Source organism: Armigeres subalbatus, chromosome 2, assembly GCF_024139115.2.
Source record: "Armigeres subalbatus isolate Guangzhou_Male chromosome 2, GZ_Asu_2, whole genome shotgun sequence".
In the NCBI taxonomy this organism is placed as follows: Eukaryota; Metazoa; Arthropoda; class Insecta; order Diptera; family Culicidae; genus Armigeres; species Armigeres subalbatus.
This window is the reverse complement of record NC_085140.1, coordinates 121524511-121544435: the sequence shown is the minus strand read 5'-3', so window position 1 is coordinate 121544435 and position 19925 is coordinate 121524511. Positions and strand designations below refer to the sequence as shown.

Below are 19925 nucleotides of genomic sequence, written 5' to 3'. Positions count from 1 at the left end.
CATAACATGTCAATATTCTGAGAAATAAAAAAAATATTTTCTAATTTTTTTTATATGATGGGCCACCCTATTTTTTGGTAGAACCATAATGATGGCCTTACTATTTCGAACAATTTTGTAGAACAACAGTTTTTTCTAAAAAATATGGTTTTGGCGTAAAATTCATCTTTCCGCGTAAATCTGTATCCTGGACCATAGTGCAGTGCGCGCGAAATCACGCATCGCAGGCACATTTGATTGCATGCGTATGTTTTCCTGGCAATTAATGAATTTCAAAGTGCTCAACCCAACTCCAAATAAATCAGCCAAAAACTGATTTAAAGTTTATTCAGTAATAGTAGAATTTTATGTCGAATTGTTCATGGGCATGTTAAATTCATTTCCTGCAAATCTGGACTCAATCGGACTGTTCCATGCAACTTCCTGTACGAAATAGTAACAGAGGTGTATTTTCCCATATATTTCGGCTGATACCCCCATATTAACTTCAAATCAATTGCGCCAGCTTATGTAATAACCAATCAGACTGAAATTTTCAGAGAATGATTTTCTTACCTAAAGGCAAAATCCTGCAGGGTGCCCCGTAGAATCCGACGACTTTTTTTTCTGCCCATACTAGGCTGGGCCAATCTACTACATTTTCACTATACGTTAACCACTACCGTCGTCGGGGGTGACAATGGGTCAAACGGGGGTGAGAATGGGTCACTGTTTCAACTACTTAGAATGCTTGAAGAAGGAGGAGGACGGAAGTAATGAAACTCATGTTGCGGACGGGAATAGAAGGTGCTGCCAAAATGGTTCGATACCCTACTTTAACGTTGATAATCAGAAGATCCAAAACAACTGGCAAATTATCCGAGTCGATTGATATATAAATCTCAAAAATCCATCGAAAGATGAATGCGCTAGTAACGTTCAAAATCTTACATGATTTCATGACGGTCCTCAATTTTGAAATTTCCATTTTACACCCTGTATCCGAGTCTTCCCCTTAGACGTAGTTTACGTCAAAAATACTTCTCCACCTAAACCAGACATGAGGCTAGTGTCTTCGGAAAAGTTGTAGCGGATAGTATTTCAAACCAGAGCTTAAAATATTCATCTTCATAAAGCAACTTCGGTCCGAATTTTGACAAACATCGCAAGAATATTCAAAACATAGAATGACATAGTCAGACGACTGCTCCACGAACTCATTCATTCGACTGTCACTGAGTGTGTTTACTATGTGCAGAAGAAACATAATTAGCATTGTTTATGTTGATGTTTACTGTTGAAAGTGCCTCGCGGATGAAAATCGGATTTAGTCCTGTGTAGAGATGTCGTAAAATCCCGATTAATCGATTAGTTACTAATCGATTACTCTTGATTCTTGTCGATTATTGAATCGATTAATCATTGGATAGTAATCGATTCAAAATTAATCGATTATCACAACGATGAATCGAATAATCGAAATAATCAATTAATTTTCGACATCCTTATGATGTCGTAAAATTCTGATTAATCGATTAGTAACTAATCGATTACTCACGATTCCTCTCGATTATTGAATCGATTAATCGTTGGGTAATAATCGATTCAAAATTAATCGATTATCACAACGATGAATCGATTAATCGAAGTAATCGATTAATTTGCGACATCTCTAGTCCTGTGTGATAAATCACTTTACTCATTTGAAACGTGTTCGGATTTCATATCATTTATCAATTTGTAAAATATGCATAAATATTCAATGACTAATATTCAACTGAATATTGACTGTTCAGAACCGACTATGAATGTGTCGGAAGCAGGCATTGCAATTTATCCCATCATTCGATCTTCTGAGCAAAGATACTGATGATATGCAGGGATATCGATCTTAGTTATCTATCTGCTCAGTAAACAAAGTGCAATGTTCACCATGGAGAAAAGTTTTTTCACAGCTCTTGTTGTAGCAACGCCCTCGCAACGTGAACAAATCTCGAACGGCGCTGGCTATCAGGATCATCATCAAATGCTCAAATGATAATATCTTTCCAGAGTGCTCTTTGATTAGGGATAATGCACAAGAGATTGCACAAGCAAAGATGATATCCTGTGCTCAGATGATTTTGCAATGCCTGGTCGGAAGTGAACTGACAAATGTAGAAAAATGGACTTCACCAAAAATTTTCGATTATTTTACACTCTGTTTCAAACCACTTTGCTGGAGACTCCCTTTACCTATGTCCAGGGTTGTTACGACTACGCGGATTTCGCGATTTTCGCGGATTTCGCGGTTTTCGCGGATTTGGCGCGGATTTACATAACGATTTTAGAACTTCGCGCGGATTTGGCGCGGATTTAGTTTAAGATGAAAATTTAATAAATAAAATGCAAGATCTCAGGATTCTCTGGACGTTTATTTAAAAATTAGTTTGATGGTCTCTAGATGGGCTTCATTTTCGTTAGCAAAAGTTATTGAAAACAAAATTTACGGTTGCTGTCAATTACTCACATTATTTTTCGGATGTTTACAAGCTTTTATTGAATGCCATGATTACACACTTGAGCATTCATTAAACAAATGTTATGAAGAGAGGGGCGCCACTTTTAATGCATTCTGACATGAATCCTTATTTTTTATCTCGGAAATTTTGTCGTAATTCCAAGCTATTTATCGGATTGTTATTGATTATTCCTTTTACGATGAATCACATAGCATGATATAGGGGAACTGCTCCTTGAAGTCATACCATGTATCCAAATCAATACCATCCGAAAACAAAGAATTGGTGCGTAAATTGTTTTGTTTCTTTTTATTTCTCATTTTTGTGATTTTTTCAGCAGTGAGCACGCCGGATAACAACAAAACACGACACAAATTGAGCCTTGTTTTGCGAATATTATTGATATATGGTCAGGAATTCTCCCATTGTGTGTGGTTTTTGGCTTTTTTAAAACGAGTGTTCGGAATATGAGTCACGTTCGGAATTTGAGTCAAAACGGTAAGTGCTTCCGCAGAAATTTGTTCAAATATTAAAAGGTGATCTTCAAAAGATACTCCTGTTAAAAACGCGGTAATATCATGAGTATTTTTTGCAATATTTTTGGATAACTCCGATGATATTTTCACAGGAATACCCACAGAAAAATTACGAAACCTTCTCATAAATTTTGACAAGGATTCTATAAAGAAATCCCTGAAGCGCAGCGGTTACTTTAAAAAAGTTTGCAGTAATGTTGCATTGAATTTACGAAAGAATTCCCGGAATGTTGTCCACCGGCATTCACCAAAGGAAGTCTTCGGAAATTTTCAAACCGATTTCCACAGGAATTCATGAAGGAAATTCTAAATGTATTTCCTGAAGATTTTCCCTGATTCCCAGAGAAATTTCCGCAAGAATTCACGTTGCGATTTTCTCAAACATTTTGTTAGCGCTAATCATAGGAATATCTGTAAAAAAAACCTTACAAATTGCGCCTTGAATTTAAAAGTTAAAAGTTTTTACGCAGCAAGTCACCGCAGTCAATTTCTGCATGAATCTCCAAACCGTTTTCCGCAGGAATTAATGAAGGGATGTCCGCATGTAGTCTCTAAAGATTTTCCGCAGATTGTTTTTGAATAATTTAGTTGAATTTTCAACAAATTATTATATTTACTGTATAACAAAATTCCAGAATGAATTTCCGCATAAGTTCCCTGGGGAACTTTTGCAAGAATACCATAATGAATTTCGACAGATATTGCAGTTGGATTGCTGCAAGCATTTACATGAAAATTAACACGATAATTCCCGGAAGATTCACTGCAGGAATTTCCGGGATAAACCTTTGGTGAATTTCTGCAGAAATTTTCGCAGATATTCTCGGAGATTGTATAGCCTGATTCCTTAATTTCTACGCAAGTTTATAATTACAACAAAGTTGCATAATTTATTACTTCAGAAGAAATTGCCGTTTTCGGCAGATTATTTATTCTATTATCACTATATAATCAATTATGATCAAATCTGGACTAAACATTTCTTGTATATCAATGCATCTTTGTGCCGAATTCAAAGCCGCATATGATACAATCGATCGGGACCAGCTATGGCAGCTAATGCACGAAAACGGATTTCCGGATAAATTGATACGGTTGATCAAGGCGACGATGGATCGGGTGATGTGCGTAGTTCGAGTTTCAGGGGCATTCTTGAGTCCCTTCGAAACGCGTAGAGGGTTACGGCAAGGTGATGGTCTTTCGTGTCTGCTATTCAACATCGCTTTGGAGGGAGTAATACGAAGGGCAGGGATTGACACGAGTGGTACGATTTTCACGAAGTCCGTCCAATTATTTGGTTTCGCCGACGACATTGATATCATGGCACGTAACTTTGAGAGGATGGAGGAAGCCTACATCAGACTGAAAAGCGAAGCTAAACGGATTGGACTAGTCATCAACACGTCGAAGACGAAGTACATGATAGGAAGAGGCTCAAGAGAGGTCAATGTAAGCCACGAGTTTCTATCGGTGGTGACGAAATCGAGATGGTTGAAGAATTCGTGTACTTGGGCTCACTAGTGACCGCCGATAACGATACCAGCAGAGAAATTCGGAGGCGCATAGTGGCTGGAAATCGTACGTACTTTGGACTCCGCAAGACGCTCCGATAGAATAGAGTTCGCCGCCGTACCAAACTGACTATCTACAAAACGCTTATAAGACCGGTAGATCTCTACGGACACGAGACCTGGACGATGCTCGTGGAGGACCAACGCGCACTGGGAGTTTTTGAATGGAAAGTGTTGCGTACCATCTATGGTGGGGTGCAGATGGCAGACGGTACGTGGAGGAGGCGAATGAACCACGAGTTGCATCAGCTGTTGGGAGAACCATCCATTGTTCACACCGCGAAAATCGGAAGACTGCGGTGGGCCGGGCACGTAGCCAGAATGTCGGACAGTATGAAAATGGTTCTCGACAACGATCCGACGGGAACTAGAAGGCGAGGTGCACAGCGGGCAAGGTGGATCGATCAGGTGGAGGACGATTTGCGGAACCCTCCGCAGACTGCGTGGTTGGCGAAGTGCAGCCATGGACCGAGCTGAATGGAGAAGACTTTTATGTGCAGCACAGGCCACTCCGGCCTTAGTCAAATAATAAATAAAATTATTCTTACTTACTCAATCGCTCTTACTCGTTCATTCACTCTGTTACTCACTCACTCTCTATTACTCACTCCCTCTTACTCACTCACTTACTCTTACTCATTCGTTCACTCACTCTTACTCACTCATGCACTCTAACTCACTCACTCACTCTTACTCACTCACTCGCTCTTACTCAATCACTCACTCTTACCCATTTAATCGGTTACTCAGTTACTCAATCACTCTTTATTACTCATACGCTCCACTCATTCACTCTTACTCATTCGCTCACTCACTATTACTCATTGCTTACTCACTCTTCTTCACTCACTCACTCCTACTCACTCACTCTCTCTTTTTTTTCTTCCTAAGCAATGGAGGGGGAATCTACTCAACAGACATCCTGGGTTGACCTGCATCCCTGACCCGCTAAACCGTTTCCATTGCCGCCAAGCCCATCGTCCCTTCGGTACAACCAGAAAGTAATGCTTCAAAGGAGGGCCAGTGCATAACGCACCCTCGAGGTTAGCTGCGTGTCCTTGCAGCATCGAACATCGTGACTCACTTTTTTAGAAGAACACCATGGTATCGTGCCAGCGCATTGCCGGCTTTCCAGGTGGCCTTACCACGCCCTATGTCCTCGGAAGGTGGGCAGGGTCGACTTCGCGCCTGCTTCCCTCTGCACGACTGGTATCAAGAATGATGATGCCGCGTGCACCCCAAATTGACCTCTCTGCGATAGGGCCTATTCGCCAGCACACAGAGGGACTTGCCGATGCGGTGCCTACGCCTGCCTCAGCCTTAAGGAGGACCCCTTTCCGTACTCGGGCTCGGAACCCGCCCGGTTGACCGACGCCGCGAAAGCGACGATACCATGTTGTTCTTCACGCGGCCACTTGTTCGATAAAAGGATCGAGTTCGACCACAGGGCACCGGTATGACCCATGAAGCCGACTCCGAACCCTTGGACCACCTCTTATTTGCGCCTGAACTAGCCATTCCTCGAGTCCACGCGCCACCTTCTGTGTAGCTCCGAGACGATTTGGACGATAGCCGATAAAACGGCGTTCCAGCCAACTTCATCTTTACCCATCCTCCGGACTAGGTTGTCCGGGGTAGTGTCCAGACCACATGTGGCAAGCATGTGGTCACGCATTGTGCGAAAACGCGGGCACACGAACAACACGTGTTCCGCCGTTTCCTCTAAACCTACGCACACCGGACACTCGGGAGAGGCCGAGTGTCCAAACCGGTGAAGGTACTGGCTGAAGCAACCATGGCCTGTAAGGACCTGGGTCAGGTGGGAAGGGATTTCCCCATGGCGCCTCTTGACCCACGTACCTATCTCCGGTATCAACCTATGTGTCCATCTACCCTTAGTGGAACTGTCCCACGCACGCTGCCATTTGACCATTGAGGCCAACCTGACAGTCCTACGGATTCCTCTCGTGCCGCGCATTTCGAAGCACTCTTCAGTCTTCACCGATAACGATTCCCAAGCAGCACAAATTGTTTCGCAACTGAACATTTCACTGTATTGCAACTATTCGGAAAGAAACAATCTTTGCGTATGTGCTATCAAATATAACTCTCTTGCAACCTAAAAAGCGCAAGAGGTGGAGCCTACGGAAACATCCTTCGATTGCAGTATAATTGCAATATTGTTGCAAAATACTACCGCGGAAAAAAATAAAATAAAAATATAAAACTGGATTCGATTTATGGATCTTGTGATTGATAGTCCTTCATTCTACCACAGCACCATTCAACACTTCGAAGGGACTGCATGTTGACACACCATAAAAACCATACGATTATGAAGTTTTGTTCTCGGGTTTCCTGTTACTTGATTGCACCACCACAAGAAAAAAATGTGAGTTGTCAAAACGTTGAACGATGCTAAATTAAACATGAAGACACATTCAACCTATCTGCAACTTAATTTAAACAAACAATTAAATTTTGAAAGACGCATTGAAGTTACATGGTAAAAAATATGCAACTTAATGATTTTGTTTCGTGTTTGCAACATGAAGCGCAGTAGTCTTTGGTTGTTTGTTTCCAAATGTCAAACACGTACTGCATTGCAATTTTAATGAAACATTGATCACAATTCGAACGTTTTTGACATTTTGATGCAACTTTTTCGTGCTTTGGTGTTTTTCCAATGCCTTTAATGAAACTGAATAGAAACAAGGTGCTTTTAGGAAGATGTTGCGTGTGCTGCTTGGGTGTCAATAGGCATCATACCGGTGATGACGCAAAGTGCATCGTGCGACACGGTACGGCACGCGCTCGCAACTCTTAGGAACATGAGCCTATACGTACTTTTTAACTTCGTTCTGTAGCAGTTAATACGCAGGGCCGTGCCCCAAGCTGGCCCCCCATACCTCAGTATGGACAGAGCAACGCTAGCCAGAAGCTTGCGCTTGCTGGCATAAACCGCAGAGCTATTGGACATCATCCGGGACAATGCCACTATAGCTGTAGAGGCACGTTTGCAGGCGTAATTGACGTGGCTACCAAAGGTGAGCTTATCGTCGATCATTACTCCCATAAGTTTGATGGAGCGTTCAGAGGTGACCGTGCAGTTGCCTGCCCTTATCACCGCTTGTTGCTCCGACTTTCGGTTGTTAACAACAACCATCTCACTCTTGTGGTGAGCCAGTTCTAACTTCCTGGAACTCATCCACTCCTCCACAATTGCGATCGAGTGGGCTGCTCACACACTCTCTCTTACTCACTGAATCGCATTAACTTATTCATTCGTAAATTCTAAGAATTTAATCACGCTTCATTCGGAATCCGGTGCTTTTACTATAGCAACCAAGAAGCAACTTCAACCTTGTTGCCTTTGTAGCCTTGCTGACGTGAACCACAGTTAACCGCAGTGGATGCAGTTGACCTCCTCAATCGTCAAAAATGAAACACATGCAAGTTGGCGGCCATTACCGCTCGCGGAACATTGGATACTTAGTTCTATACTGCGTTGAAACAGTTCCAGGTGAAAGGCAAACTATTATTGATTAATATGAATTCTGAATAAACTTTTATTGAGTAACATTTTTCCACCGAAATTAAGTAGAAACTTGAAATAAGGACCTTTTCGGGGTACTGGCTCATTCGGGGTAGTGTCCCATTCGGGGTAATGGTATTAGGGGTAATGACTCATTCGGGGTAGTGGCCTTCGGGGTAATGGCATTATGGGTAATGGAATTATGGGTAGTGTCATAGAGCCGAAGGAAACATTTACTTTTTCGCCTCATCCCGGCCAAATGCGTGCTTTAAAAGAAGTTAGTTACTCTTCCACCTTGCGTGCAAATGGGTGCTTTAAAAGAAGGAGACATGCACTCTTTCGCATTTTTCCGGGCAAGTGCGTGCTTTAAACGAAGGTGCCATTTACTCACTCACTTTATTCCGGGCATATGAGTGCTTTCAAAGAAGGAAGCATTATTTTTAAAGAAGGAAGCATTATTCTGGAGAAGCGGATGCTTTAACAGAAGGTGTCATTTACTCTTTCGCATTAGTTCGGACAAATAGCTCTATAGTACAGTCCGCAATCAGAGGTGAGGTGTAAGAAGCACAAAGCAACTCAAACCAAAACTGTGATCAAACCGCCAATTCAGTGCAACGAGACAACAGTTTCAAACGACAAACACAGGTTGCGCGAAGTCAGGACAGGAACCGGAACCAAAATCGAAACCGGACAGATATGATCCGGGTTGGCAATCATGACGTGCGTAGTGGAACAGATTATCTCTTGCTGGACACCAATGTCCTGCCGTGAACAAGCAGTTTAACAGTTGCGGCAATTGTATTGTTCCTAAATTCAACGGATTTTGATGTGATGTCCCCCAATGATCGCCTACTAGCAATAACAGATCATTACGCTAACCTTCGTCAAATGAATTCAACAACTATATCTGTTGAAATCAAAGTTAAAAATAACTGCTGTCCGTGATTCAATGTAGAAATAAAAGATCTGAGTAGAAAGTTAAACAAGCTTTATAAGAAATGGAAGCGGAATCGTCATGACCAACATTTGAAACTGCTTCTGGACCATTCTAATAAGGAACTAGCTGATTGTAAAAAGAAGGCCAAGTCAGCGTATTATTATAAGATTCTATCAACAAATAATTCAAAGGATCTCTGGAAAAAAAATAATGAGCTGATCGGAAACAAAGCAAAGAAATGTATCAATATTCAACTGCGAATCAATGGAACAGAACATAAGGATCCTGCGAAGGTAGGCGATGCGTTAAACACATTTTTCTCGACGGTCGAGGAGCATCTAGCACGCAGCTTGAAAACTGATGGCGATATACATAAGTTCAACACAATAGGGAGCTGTAGCATACTGAGAGCTGATACAATAACAATTGATGTGTACGTTTAAGAATACTTTTAGCGGCGGTTACTGACCATCATCCGAAAGTATCATAATCCAGTAATATTTTAGCTTGTTTTGATATAAGTGTATTACGCAATGGGCACAGTAATCTGGCACAAAGCAAAAGAAGTCGACTTCTTTTGACTTCAGGGGCTACCTTGGATTTTGAGTTTCCTTAAAAAATTAAGAATTGAGAAGTGTGAAATGTTCGGAATCAGCACTTCTCACTTTTTTCTTCCACTTCTCACTCCGCAGCTCTTACTTCACAATTTTTCACGTCAATTTCCTAAAGGAAAGCAGAAAGAGAAGGAATAAAGAAAAAAATCCAATTTTCACCTTACTCCTTACTTCTCACTAATTGGTCCTTTTACTTCTGACTTCACTCTTCTCATTTTTCATTTCTCACTTCTCACTACGCATTTTGTACTTCTCATTTCTCACCATTCACTTCGCACTTCTCGCTCCTCACTTTTCCCTTCTCACTTTTTAATTATCGCTTCGCGTATCTCACTTCGCATTTCTCACTTCTATTCTCACTTTTCTATTCTCATTTTTTACCTTTCACTTCTCAAACTTTTCACTTTTTAACTGCTGACCGTTACTGACCGTCTCACTTTTCACTTCTCAATTCTTCCTTCTTAGTTCACAGTTATTTCTTCTCATTTCTCACAATTTACTTTTCACTTTTTGCTTTTCTTTTCTCACCTTTTATTTCTCATAGGGTTTCTCACCCCATTCCCGGCCTAACATGCGCACGACTACATTATTTAATTGATATTTATGACTAGGGGCAACTTTTCTGAATTTTGTGGGCCGTGTAATATTGCGATGGGGTTCACCTCTGCTTCAAAAATAGTTATTCTTGCTAAACACCGCTTGAAACAGCTTTTATTTGATTTAAATTAACATGGTGCAGCACTCATTTCAGTCATAGGCGATTGCTTATCCGGCATACCCCAAATCTCCTCGGCATACGCAATATTTTACTCAATCTCTCAACATCTTACTCTCATTCTCTCTCTCGGGACGGTAGAAAATGCGACGTAAACAAAAATATGCACGTTCCACGACAACAAGATGCCAGATTGTATTATTCATAATCATTTTTATTTGGTTGAGAAAATATATTTACTCATCCAAATTTCTTCCAAACACTTAAAAACAATATCTTTTCCACCTTTTGAAATCGAGAGAATTATAAATAACATGATAGCGTCAACGTATTAGACAGTTTTCCTATTAACGATGAAGGATTATCTTAATACTAAAATAAGACTTATGGCCTTTTGGCAGCACTGTACAGCTAGAAGTTCTTGGGCCGAGGTGAATTTTTGTTCGGTTTGAGGATACATTTTTAAATGTATTCCAATATGTTTATATAAAATCTAGTGATACGAACAATTACAAAAGATTGAAGTGCGTGAGTTTAGCATTATTGTGTGGTGATAAACAGCCTGAAGCAATGGTTGTATCGAGCACTGTGACGATTTTCAGGTAGGTGTTTATATGATGATACCGTTTTGTAAAAGTGGAAAGAATCACTTCGGCTCACGAAGAGCAAAAGTTTGAAATCTACATTTTTATTTTCTATAATTGGATCGATTAGGAGTGAAATAAATGGTTGAAAAATATTGAGTATTGTGCCAGATAAATAGGAGACTTTTTTAAAATGATCAATCATAAACCTACGGCTACTAAACAGTATAAATCATTAGCTTTCTGTGCAGTGAGCCGGGAATGGGGTCCATAGGCCCAAGTAGTGATTTACCCTACCTCACTACACAATCCTCACTTCGAGTTGGTCACTTCTCACTTCTTATCTTTAACTTCTTACTTCTCACTTCTGACTTCTTACTTTACCCTTCTCATTTTCCATTTCACTTCTCACTTTCACTTCTCACTCCACAGTTCTCACTTCTCAAATTTCTCTTTTCTAAATTCTAACTTTTCAGTTCTCAATTCTTACTTCTCACTTCTCACTTTTTACTTTTCCCTTTTCAGTTCTTTCTTCATCCTTCTCACTTTTCTCTTTTTACTTTTCTTTTCTCACGTTTCATTTCTCACTTCTCAATTCAAATTAATCACTTCTCACTTCTATTTTTCGCTTCTCTTTTTCACTTCTCACTTTGAACTTCTCATTTTTCACTTTTTAACTCTTCCTTTCGCTTCACTTCTTACTTTTCGCTTCCTAAATTTTACTTCTCACTTTCCACTTCTCATTTTTCACTTTTCACTTCTCACTTTCCACTTTTCACTTCATAGCTCCCACTTCTTAAAGTTCTAACATTTCACTTCTAAAATTCTACTTCTTATTTCTCACTTTTAACTTATCACTTTTAACTATTCACTTCCTATTTCCTATTATGAGTTGTGCGAAATGACCCATTTATCACCTCTCGCTGCACACTCATTTTTCACTTCTCAATTCTTACTTCTTTCTTCTCACTTCTCACTTTTCTCAATTTATTTTTCACTTTTTACTTTTCTTTTCTCACTTTCCATTTCTCATATCTAACTTCACAATTCTCACTTCGAATTTTTCACTTCTAACTTCTTATCTAAAACTTCTTACTTACTTACTCCAACTTCATTCCACTTTCCACTTTTCACTCCTCACTCCAAAGTTCTCACTTCTCAAAATTCTCACTTCTCAATTCTTACTTCTCACTTTTTACTTCTCACTTTTCAATTCTTACTTCATCCTTTTTACTTTTCTTTTCTCACATTTCATTTCTCACTTCTCATTTCACTCTTCTTACTTCGAATTAATCACTTCTCACTACTTACTTTTCGCTTCTCTTTTTTAACTTCTCACTTTTAACTTCTCATATTTCACTTTTCATTTCTCTCTTTCGGTTCACTTCTTACTTTTCGCTTTTAACTTTTTACTTCTCACTTTCCACTTCTTATTTTTCACTTTTCGCTTCTCACTTTTCACTTCATAGTTCCCACTTCTTAAACTTCTCATATTACACTTCTCAATTACTACTTCTTACTTTTCACTTTTCACTTATCACTTTTAACTATTCACTTCCTATTTCCTATTATGAGATGTGCGAAATGTCTCATTTCTCACCTCTCGCTGCACACTTCATGTAATTCCTACTACTCATAACTCACAATATAAGCTGTTTTTTAACTTTTCGGCCAAACGGCATTCGGCCAAATGGCCCGACATCGTATATATTGTGCATGTGAACTGACAACATCGAGGTGAAAATGCTTCGAGAAATTACTTCGACTTTGAGAATATCGAGTAAGGGAGGAATATCGAGGACGGAGGTAACGCAGTATGCAAAATCCAAGGGACTTTGAATTTCATCGAGTTAGAGAAAATATCGAGTTACAGAACATCGAGTTAGAGAGAATTCACTGTAATGGCGATTTGATAGTAATTTACGTTACAAATCTTGTTTCAAAATGTCCAAAGTAGCCCCCGATTTGTCAAAAGAAGCCCCGCTCGACGGTACTCAAGGAGATGGATTTTTAAACTATTCCTATAGCGGACTCCATCATAACTTTTTTAAATAGATTGAGAATGTAGCCTAAGCCGTTGACAAACAGTCCGTGCAAAAGCTATCTGATCAAAATCCCACTCCTTAACGTACGATTAAAAGGATCTCGGATAAGTTATGCTGAATTGCAGTAAAGCATAGTAAAGGACCTAATAGCGAAAGAATAATAAATTATTTTCTAAAAACAAAGTCGTAATGTTATTTTCAAATCGTGCTTATACTTTCTGGGACACCCTATACCCAGAGACGATGTTATTATATAGAGACACGCGGAGAGAATAAAAGCAATTCTGGCTTCACGGACAGCAGACAAAAATATCCTGTGCGATTGGCAACATAAAAATTTGTAAGAACTTGAAGTGACTCTCAGTATGAGCAGTTATTTCGTTTGCTCCAACCATATATCCTGCCTCGTTCAGCACCATTGCCATATAATGCAACGACAAATATGATGAAATGCAGTAATAAACTTGGTATAAGAACTCCAAAAACAGCTTAATTTAATTAACTTTAAAAACTTTTTCATATTTTCTATGATGTTGATTACAATACTTATCTCGCATTTAGCACCGATCGATAATGTTTATTTACTTTGCTCGTTTGGTACCGCGTTTGACGGTTCGTTTGGTACTTTCGGCTTCACTCTGCGCGGGTCTCTATCTATAAACAACGTCTCTGCCTATACCTAGTACAGATCATTAAGCATATTTATGGCTTTGTGCTGTGATAAAACGAAAGCATTTGGTCATTGTTATGAAAAGTTGTTCAAATTGTGCGTGACCAATAAAAAAATCTTTAGGAAGGTCAAAACATACAAACCGCCCTGCAGAATAAATAAGGTTGTCAATCCAAAAAATAGCTCACCACATAAAGGTAATTTGTCTAGAGAATCTATACTAAAAAAATACGCTAGAACAAAACTACTTTAGTTCTCGATAACACATGGGGTGATCAAGTCTTCCCACCTTCCCCTATATAACTAAAGTTGAAGCGCTTAGTCGGCAGGACAATGTATAAAAATTGTTAAAAAGGATACCGATATATGCCGATACGCTTGCATTCATCCGATAGCGGTTTTAAATATCTTAACCTATCCACTACTTATACATGGATCGTTTACCGCGTGATTCCACCCCATCCGCCATTGCAAAGAGTGAGCTTATCGCGAGATATTATCTTTTAACTGCTCTTTCAGATGGTCAGTATCCGTTGGAGCACGTCCATAAAAGCTGGATTTATGCATTCCCATTCCGGCTCCACCATAGCGCCATTCGCTCCCGGCTGGACCGGGTACCCACGTGCGTAGAAATACGAGACTGCCGAACTGGAAGTAGTGGGTTCGAATCACTCACGGTCAGAAGCATTTAACCGCTTAGATACAATAGATTAGGGTTGATGGATGTAAATCCAGCTCCGGTTGGAATGTAGCTACATGAAAATAAGAACACCGCTTGTCGATTACGCCTGGTGAGCAATCGATGGGGATGGTTCCACCGTGTGGGTGAGTTTTATCGCTGATCACATGAGCTTTATGTCTAATCCCTATGGAAGTTGAGGGTGAGCAATATTCATCAATGACGAGGCGGCTCGATTGATGTTCGCTGGTACAGGATTGAAATTCGCTTTTGGCGTGGGCGGATGACATGCGGAACAGTAATTGGAATCAGGATTATTGCGCTGGTTGTAAAATTTGAAATCCGATTGGTTTTTTATGCAATTCTGAAAAAAAATGTGAGTGAGGTACAAATCCGAGTTCGGTTCACAACCTTATGGGAATTATGAAGATTTACATATTGCAAACCGATCATTGTCGCGTCTCTATTATGGCGAATCATATTCTTGAGAAACGTCATCTTAGGAAACTGTTACGCACAAATTTAATATCGCGTCAGAACAGAAGGGTTGTTCAAAAATAGACACAATCAAGAATACAAATGGGTTATCTCTTGATAGCAGTTCCATCTTATGAAGTGTGATACTAGATAAACAACAGATTTTCACTTTCACAACAATAGACCCAAGAAAGGATATTTTCTAGAATTAATAGCGTTTCATTGGTTCAGACTCATGCAATGCATAATTGTTTTGAAGGCTTTACACCCTAGAATCGACTGTTTTTACACCATTTCAATGAAAGGACATATCACAATAATGTGTTGTGTTACTCAAGAGCTAATTAAAAAAACACGTCTTTAATATGAATTTGAGCGAAAATCTGTAATAATGCTGTTTAAATAAATTTCATGTATAAAATTTCGCAACTTACCATTGACGTGCACGGTGGCGTTGACGGACACGTTTCCGATTGCGTTTCCGGCGTAGCAGCTGTACACACCGCCATCGTCGAGGGAAGCCACCGGCAAAATCAGCGACCCATTTCCGAACAGTTTGATGCGCCCGTTCTGGATGTTTTGATTATTGAACTTCCACAAAATGCTCGGCGTGGGAGCCCCTGCGGGAGACAAACAGAGAACGGAAATTCGTCCGACAATTACTGTCCATTCATGCTGGGGGAGAGAGCCGCGATAACTTTGCTTGCGCCAAGCCAAAACGAGGGCGGTCGGTTATCGTTAGTCATTCACCACTGGTGTGCAAAGTTTTGAAAATTATTTGGTTGAGTTACAGATTGTTTTAAAATTGTGATTTCTAACTAAATTTTGATGATAGCTTTTAATGTATTTAAAGTAATATTAACCCGTGATATTGAATGTATCTTTCAAATAAAGATTATATAATATCGCACTCGTTGTCGTGCATAGTAGGGTAACTGTACCAGTTTTGGCCATGTTCCTAATTTGGCCAGTTTCTCGCATAACTCTGAAAATAAAGCAATTTTCGAGGATTTTTTTAAGCTCAAACAGGAGATATATCCCATACGCTTCTTCGCATGTTGAAACTGATCGATAGTTTTTGAAAAATATGCATTTTTTAGGTTTGGCTAAATTGGGCACTAAGGTAGCCAAAACCGGTGCACTTACCCTAGGCGAAAATGTGCTTATGAGATATTCTCATACGAATCTTAACTTTAGTCTTTCACGATTTACTCAAGTTTACTTGTGATTTTCGCATGAGAATATAAACCCGTCGAAAACTTTAACAAACATAAGCTGAAGAAAAGGAGAGATTCCAAACAGCCGTTTTCGCGTTATGTGCATTTCAGATATGAACACAGAACAACTCCCAAGTAACATTTTAAATTTTATAACGCTCTTGAAGACCATAATTTACTCTAAAAGAGTATTATAAAACCAGTATAAAACCAAAATGTTACTAGGGCTCATTTTTATTATGTGGAAGATGGAGTAGTGTGGGGCAGGAGTACGCACTTAGTTTTCAATTGATCATGTGACCCTTATGAAGCAAGCTTCTGCATATCAAATCGATTCGTATGCTCTTCCTATATGTTACCCAGCGGAAAAAGTATTGAAATTATTGAAACTTGTTTAGTAGAACCTTTTTGGTAAGTCACGTGAAAAACGCCCTCTTACCCCACCGCACCGCCAACAGTTTACGGTATCATGCCATTTAGAAAGTATCACGCCGCTGATCCACAATTTTCACGCCCATTAAAATTTGCAGAAATCCGTAGAATTTACCGTGGAAATTCCGAAGAACCGGTGAAATTTTCGTTTAGCTTCCCGATTCATACTCCCAAAACAAAATTGAGTTCCCAGTGGATTTCTTTTGTAAATTCCATACAAATGTCGGAAATTTCGAAAAAGCTTTCCATTAAAACTGAGAAGAACTTCCAGCTGAAATTCCGATGAATTTTTCGTCGAAATCTAATGAATTTCTTTCGAAATGCCGAAAGTACTGCAGTTCAAATCCTGAAAATCCTAACCTAACAATTTCCCATGAAAATTTAAAAAAAATATCTGTGTAAAGTTTGAACAATTTATTGTGGAAAAGCCAAAGAACTTTCTTTGGAAATTTTATTAATTCTCTTGTGGAAATTCTCAATGATTTCCCATTGAAATCCAAAGAATTTAACTTTGAAATCGATTTTTTTACGGGTAGGGGCCGTTTGCCACAAAGCCCAAAGCTGTCATTTGAGCAAATAAATCATCATCTGATCGGAAATCATTTGGGTGAAATAGCCATATGACCAATAATGTCTCTCGGCAAAGCAGGTCATTTGGCCGAAAAAATAGTCTGCTGTAATATGTCATTTAACCGAAAATGCCGTTTGGACAAAATGGTCGTTTCGCAAAAAAGACCATTTGGCCGTAAATGTTATTTGACCAAAATGGTTATACGGCCGAAAGTGTTGTTTGGCCGAATTGCTCATATTGCCGAAAAATCCGTTTGACCGAATATCCGGCCCAAAACGGCCACTTGGTCGAAATGTTCATTTTGCGGTCATTCAGTCAAACGAGGTGACATTTTTGTCCATATGACCATGTCACAAATGACATTTTCAGCCTTATGACCCGTTCAGCCTAACGAAATTTTCAACCAAACGCCATTTTCAGACAAATAATCTGTTGGGGAAAACAACTTTTTCGGCCAAATCAACAGTTCGACCATATGATCATTTCGCCCCTATGTCGCTTGTTATTCAGCCAAGAGGCATTAGAGAAAAAAAAGGATTTCCACCGAATGACTTTCGTCAGTTGACGAGAAGGACCGAAAGGCCACACACTCATCTGGCTGACATTTTTTATCGCATTACATGTTCAGCAAAAGACATGTTCGGTCAAATAGTCCTTTCTGCCAAATTACCATTTCCTCCAAATGAAATTTTCGAACACGAACTGTCGGTCGAACGATTATTTGGACAAACAACCTGTTAGGGCATATGACTTTTTTAGGAAAATTACCAGTTCAGTCCTACCGTCAAACCATTTTCTACCAAGTTCGGCTAGATAGATTTAGGCTTAGCGAGTTATTTTGGAAGGAAATCTGTTGGAAATCCCTTTGGTAAATGACCAGTCCTTTGAACGATGTTATATTCATGATGATACATAGACAGAAAAGCAACGCGTGTCTAACGTATTGTCTCGAAGACTGATTCGATATCTTAACTACTTCACGATGACTAAAACACGCACTGTACACAAGCAACACATGAAATTATAATTAAGTTTCTATGATTTATTTAGAACAATTTGGATTTCCGGATTTATGATTTTAACACTTTTGAAGAACTCATATAGAACGGAAAAGCGCAAGAGGTGGAGTCAATATAAAACATAACTAAGTTGTATTTCATATTTTGGTGGAACACAATTATGAGTGATATACAACATATTGCAAAATGAAAATAAATTTAGCTGTCAGTATAGTCAACTATAGGGGCAGCAGGGACTATGTCCAAGGGCTTGACGATCCCTCCCCAGGCCATCTGCGAGTTGTGGCGCCTGCCTAGGATGTGGTGGGGTTTGACAGTGGGCCCTGTTAAACCTCTATAAAAAGCTGCATGTATCCGCAAGTAGGTTCCGCCAAAGTGACCGTGTGCCGCTCAAAGCGCACAAGCCCAAGTCCTGGCGTCAGGTGGGACGCTAAACAGCCCTGACACGACGGCCCTCCGACGAGACAGGAGTTTTGCGCAGGCCCAATAAGCCGCCTTTAAAAACGACTATTACGAACGACATAGAAGATATTACGACTCGATACAATCGGCAACGACCTAGACGACGAATAAAGGATCACGATTGGAAGCTTGAACATTGAACTGCAAGTCGCTAGGCTTCGCAGGTTGCGACAGGATAATCTACGATGAATTACATCACCGCAACTTCGACGTCGTAGCGTTGCAGGAAATCTGCTGGACAGGACAGAAAGTGTGGAAAAGCGGGCATCGAGCGGCTATCTTCTACCAAAGCTGTGGCACCACCAACGAGCTGGGGACCGGCTTCATAGTACTGGGTAAGATGCGCCAACGCGTGATTTGGTGGCAGCCAATCAACGCAAGGATGTGCAAGCTGAGGATAAAAGGCCGTTTCTTCAACTATAGCATCATCAACGTGCACTGCCCACACGAAAGGAGCCGGATAGTCTGCATACCGTATCGTACCGTACCGTACCGTACCGTACCGTATCGAACGACAACGGCCAACGATGCATAAACTTTGCAGCCTCCCGCGGAATGGTAATCCGAAGCACATTCTTTCCCCGCAAGAATATCCACAAGGCCACATGGAAATCACCTAATCAAGTAACGGAAAACCAAATCGACCACGTTCTAATCGACGATAAATTCTTCTCCGACATCACGAACGTACGCACTTACCGCAGTGTGAATATTGAATCCGACCACTACCTCGTTGCAGTATGTCTGCGCTCAAAACTCTCGACGGTGATCAACACGCGTCGGAGGCGTCCGCCACGGCTAAACATTGGGCGGCTACAAGACGATAGACTAGCCAAAGACTACGCGCAGCATCTCTTGAAGATGGCTGGAGAGAAATTCGATCCGCCATTGGAAGCACCGCAACCGCTGCACTTCGCACGGTGCTCCCGGATCAGAGAAACGACTGGTATGACGGAGAATGTGAGCAGTTAGTTGAGGAGAAGAATGCAGCATGGGCGAGATTGCTGCAACACCGCACGAGGGCCAACGAGGCACGATACAAACGGGCGCGGAAAAAACAACAAAACTCGATTTTCCGGAGGAAAAAGCGCCAGCAAGAAGATCGAGACCGTAAAGAGACGGAGCAACTGTACAGTGCTAATAACGCACGAAAGTTTTATGAGAAGTTGAACCGTTCACGAAAGGGCCACGTGCCACAGCCCGATATGTGTAAGGACATAAACGGGAACCTTCTTACAAACGAGCGTGAGGTGATCCAAAGGTGGCGGCAGCACTACGAAGAGCACCTGAATGACGATATGGCAGACAACGGTGGCGGTATGGTAATGAACCTAGGAGCACGCGCGAAGGACATGTGACTTCCGGCTCCCAATCTCCAGGA

General features: G+C 40.5%; 1 protein-coding gene across 8 annotated transcripts in view; it reads right to left on the bottom strand.

The window, feature by feature from the left end:
- The window catches only part of LOC134210761 (peroxidasin), a 671031-nt gene that overhangs the window by 306383 nt on the left and 344723 nt on the right, over positions 1–19925 (bottom strand). For all 8 annotated transcript variants that reach the window (XM_062687010.1, XM_062687008.1, XM_062687009.1 and 5 more), the window contains exon 8: positions 15278–15463. In XM_062687010.1, the coding sequence (XP_062542994.1) occupies positions 15278–15463 (186 nt within the window). The remainder of the gene's footprint in view (positions 1–15277; positions 15464–19925) is intronic.